This window comes from Plectrocnemia conspersa, unplaced genomic scaffold (genome assembly GCF_051122295.1).
Source record: "Plectrocnemia conspersa isolate PC_06_02 unplaced genomic scaffold, ASM5112229v1 ptg000008l, whole genome shotgun sequence".
NCBI lineage: Eukaryota > Metazoa > Arthropoda > Insecta > Trichoptera > Polycentropodidae > Plectrocnemia > Plectrocnemia conspersa.
This window is the reverse complement of record NW_028277172.1, coordinates 645,787-650,508: the sequence shown is the minus strand read 5'-3', so window position 1 is coordinate 650,508 and position 4,722 is coordinate 645,787. Positions and strand designations below refer to the sequence as shown.

The window sequence follows — 4,722 nt, the reverse complement described above, 5'->3', positions numbered from 1 at the left end:
TGTTAATCGATACTCAAATATTGAACGGTAACTGTAATCTATAGATTCAAGATAATGATAATAATCGATATGATTGCTTAATGTTGCAAATTTTTACTTTTTTAAAAATAAATATGAATATTTAATAGCGACCGCATTAAACTTGGAAAACGAGTTAGAGAACGTCTTGTTTCAGATTCAACTCGAACAAAACGGCATCTTCGGAGGCGTTGGATAACAGTATCATCTCGAAAGCATCCAGAGAATCATCATGGCTGTGTTTTTGAGAATTTTCTTAGTTGTTTTTGTGGTATCGTTGGTTGGCAAAGCTTCATATGGTTAGTTATACAATTATTATGACACCTAATTAAAATATGTATTTAATTTCATAATAATATTTTAGGAGTCTCGATGAGTTTCGCACCTTTCGACAACTACAGACATCCTTTCCATAACAGATATCCTTTCGGAGCATCAAACGCGTATTCTCATAGAGGTATACCACCGCAAGGGTGTCCTATATGCGATTCTTCAGTCTTCGGTTATTGCGATCATAAGTTAGTTCACGATGCTTGCTGCTGTGGAGATCCATACTGTGAGTTTTATTTCTTTTATTCGACCCAATTAGCTTCATTTTCATCTGTAACAACACATTTGATTCAACAACAAAAAAATAAAAACATGATTTTTTCAACTTCATTTTGGAAATTTATTGCCCAACCGGACTTCGTGCCGAGCAATATTCGCGACGACGCTATTTTTATTTATCTAGGTTCTAAGAAGAGATTTCGTAAATTATTCTATAGAGCGGCGCTTCCTAATTAAATTAATTCACGGAACTTTTTTATATTATGCAAAGCAATACATAATTGAACGTCGATTTATATTGCTCACTTAACGACAACGTCATTATAGTTTTTGGATGCGATCTTGTTCTGTGCATAAAAAGTTTTGTGACATTTTTTGTGGAACTCTTTATTTAAAATCATATGGTAAACTTTTAAAACACACTACTATTCCATACACTGTAGAGCAAGAGATAATAACGAAAATACGAATCCAAATTAAGCGATTAATGAAACTTCATAAATTATTATGATACTTTCAGATAGATTTTTTGCCAAACTAATGTTCTAATCTAAAAATAAACTGATTCCAGATACAGGAAACTCATACGAATGCCAGTTTGCCGATTGTGGATACTTGCATGCTAATAACTGCAGAGAGTCAGATTTGATAGCATCCTGTTGCTGCGAAGACGGATTTAGATCGATGAATAGGAATATTCTACCTTATAGAATATTTGGAAGAAAGTGAATCTCTTGTACTACTAAATTTATTTAATTTATTATAGTAATAAATCGATTATATGATAAATTGTTTTTTTAATTCGCTCACAATCATTTTATTATTACTATTACAATATTATCTTTCTAAGATCTGTAAAAATTAATTAATTGCAGGTATCAATGCAATTATACAATCTATACACCATCGGTTGTGGTAATCCATTATTTTTTATTATCAAATAATCAAATTAACTTGACAGTATTGATAAAAATAGTTATATAATAAGTGCATTACATAAATTGCAATCCAATTCCACTACTCAATGCAACGAGAATCTTTTATTCAAATAAGCACAATGTGCAATTTCACCTGTCATGTTATAATGTCGCCAAATGACAAGCGATTTGTTGGCAAAGTTAAAGAAATTTAAGAATTCCGTCATTCCTTCGTGATCATGGCAATGTTTAACACAATTGCTATGCTGTTAACGATCGGAATTGTATCGGCAGAAAAAGAATTGATCATTAAAGATTTTTTGAAAAATAAAAGTATTAACGGCGGAATTATCGTCAGTTGTGATAGTATCGAGGATAAGATTAAAACTGTGAAAACTGTATCTAAATATGGTTTAAATGCAGGTGTGTTTGATAGTTCTCAATTTTTGAGGAACAATTGGATGAAGATGAGTACACCGTTCGGTATTGTGATGGACGCAAGTTGCAATATGACGAAAAAAGTATTGGACCTAGTAAGAATTTTAGATTATTTTTTACATTACATTATTTTTTAATTTAATCGATTTATTCGAAAATTTATTAGGAAATATCCAAAAAATGTTTCTCACATACCTGTACATGAAGAATATTATCCATTTTTATTTGCCACAAAATTCCTGTAAGGTACATATACTGGTTTGTTTTTGTGTGACAACTAATTATCGATGTTCCACCACGACAATGCCAATCCACGCGTTTCTAACTAGACTAGGCAAAACTTCAGACTAGCATTTATTTGAAGCTTAGCAGAACTATTAATGGTATAAACTCCTGCCAAAACTAACTTTTTGCTAACAATTCGCAATCATAAAGATGGAAGAAGGTCATGGATCAAAATAGCACAAACATATTTCTAAATTTACAAAGAAATGATTTAAAATCACTAAAATCGATACGAATGTTGCTGCGGTGGTAACTACCCAATAGATATACTTTCAATATATAGCTAATTTAATTTTTAATTTTTAGATACATCTGTATTACGTATATATAATATATAGAATTATTTTTATAAATATGTAATCGATTGATTAACTGATTTATATGATTTATTAAACATCTGTTCCACTTAAGGCATCATCTCTGAGCATGTTCCGTGCAAAATACAAATGGCTAATGATAACACGAAGCGAATCAGATTGGAAAAGCAACATATCTGATATCAACTTAGACTCGGATGTTACATTAGCAGTAAAAACTGACAACGGATACAACATATTTGAGTTGTATCAACTTCGAAACGGTCTAGAATGTGGAGTTTCACAGATTGGAACATGGTCAATCAAAACAGGATGGAACTGGCATCAAAACCATAATAAAAACAAAAAAATTGATTTTCACGGAAGACAACTGATAGCAAACGCCGTTGTTAGTAACAAAATTGATCAGATTTAAAATCATTTTTTCATAAATGATACATATTAACATTTTTAGATTGTCGGCAGGCCCTCGGGACTGCTCAGAAAATACTTCTCAGACGAAAAAGACAAAACAAACGATTCACTAACTAAAGATCATTATGGAATCTTATGCTTATTGGAGAAGATGTATAACTTTAGTACTAAATATGAACGAAGTACTACTTGGGGGTATTACAAAAATGGCACTTTTGACGGTATGATCGGATCTATGCTAACCGGGAGATCGGATATATGTGCCAGTCCAATATACCTTAAAGAAGATAGAATTCCAGTCACTGATTTATACGCCGAACTAAGAATACAAAAGTATATACATATATACATTGAAGTACTGTACAGGTTTTAATGCACTTAATACTACATATATTATCCTTTTACAGAGTAGTAGTTGTGTTCAGGCATCCGAAAGGTAGTGGTAATGTTCAAAGCATGCTGATTGAACCGTTAGAACCAAACAGTTGGTACGCAATGCTGATTTGTTTAGGAATTGCTTTTATTACATTATCTATTGCAATATATTCACGCCAGTCAAAAAAACCCATAACTATCAAATCAAACGACGATGATAAATCTTTAAGCACTCTTATGATGTTCATTATCGGAGCCATATCACAGCAAGGTATTATATATAAAACAATCTATATAAAAAAATATGAATTCAATTATATACATAATTTACTTGCACAGGTTATAAGGATCCGTCCGATCGAGTTTCAGTAAGAATATCACTATTCAGCGTGTTATTATTCTCATTGTTGTTGAACCAATTCTATTCGGCGAGCGTTGTATCTTCACTGCTCAAAGAGCCTCCGAAAACAATTAAAACGCCTGAAGATCTTTTAAGGAGCAACTTGAATCTGAAAGCTGAAAATCTGATTTATCATAAAGTATATTTTGCGACGACGACGAGTGACGTAGTGCAAAACTTATATCGTAGAAAAATAATGAAAGGTGCAGGCCCTGGTTTTGTTTCCGTATCCGACGGAGTGAAATTGATTCAAAAAGGAGGCACAGGATTTTATATGGATGTTGATAATGGCTACGTATTCATACAAGATACGTTCACAATGAGAGAGATATGCGATCTTAGCGAGATTCAATTGGCTCCGTCTTTCCGTGTGTATGGTGCTGTGAAGAAAAATTCTCCATATAGAGAATTCTTCAGTAGAGGGTATGAACATTTCATATTTTATATATAAATGCAATTGAAATTTAAAATGCTTTTATTTTTAAGGTACCGAAAGTTATACGCGGGAGGTATAACTAAAAGGGAGAATCAGAGATGGCAAACGGAAAGACCTAAATGCGTGACGGAGCTGACCCAGAATGAGTTTAAAGTAGGATTTTTACAGGTGTCTACTGCTTTTTTAATATTGGGTTCCGGAATGGTGATCTCCGTTGTATTATGTTTGATGGAGCATTACAGCTATAAAAATAAAGAAAAGGTGTTAGTGAATACGTTCTTTATGAAATAAGTATTATATGTAGTGACTGGTCTAATTTATAGATATTTTAATATATTATTCAGATAGAGATAAAATAGATACTAGAACCTAAATAGTTGTCACACCTAGTGAAAATATTAGTTATATGTTACATAGCATTGCTATATTGAATATACAGTGAAATCTCAGTATAGCGAAGCTAACAGGACTGAAGAAAAATTTTCGTTATACTGAAAATTCGTTACATTGAACGTAAGAAAGATGATATATTTTTAATTACCGTATTACTACAGCATCAAAATAACCTCAAAC

The 4,722-nt window shown here is 32.1% G+C and overlaps 2 protein-coding genes across 2 annotated transcripts; both read left to right on the top strand.

The window, feature by feature from the left end:
* Nucleotides 1-205: 205 nt before the first annotated feature.
* On the top strand, nt 206-1,356 carry LOC148232650 (uncharacterized). Its single transcript, XM_088189761.1, has 3 exons — nt 206-317; nt 383-574; nt 1,139-1,356. Exons 1-3 carry the CDS (start codon nt 251-253, stop codon nt 1,294-1,296), a joined length of 417 nt encoding a protein of 138 aa, XP_088045887.1. The 5' UTR covers nt 206-250; the 3' UTR covers nt 1,297-1,356.
* Nucleotides 1,357-2,546: 1,190 nt separating this feature from the next.
* Nucleotides 2,547-4,230, top strand: LOC148232649 (ionotropic receptor 84a-like). Its single transcript, XM_088190659.1, has 4 exons — nt 2,547-2,912; nt 2,979-3,304; nt 3,346-3,584; nt 3,653-4,230. The coding sequence occupies exons 1-4, from the start codon at nt 2,634-2,636 to the stop codon at nt 4,162-4,164; spliced, it is 1,356 nt and encodes a 451-aa protein (XP_088046785.1). The 5' UTR covers nt 2,547-2,633; the 3' UTR covers nt 4,165-4,230.
* Nucleotides 4,231-4,722: the final 492 nt, after the last annotated feature.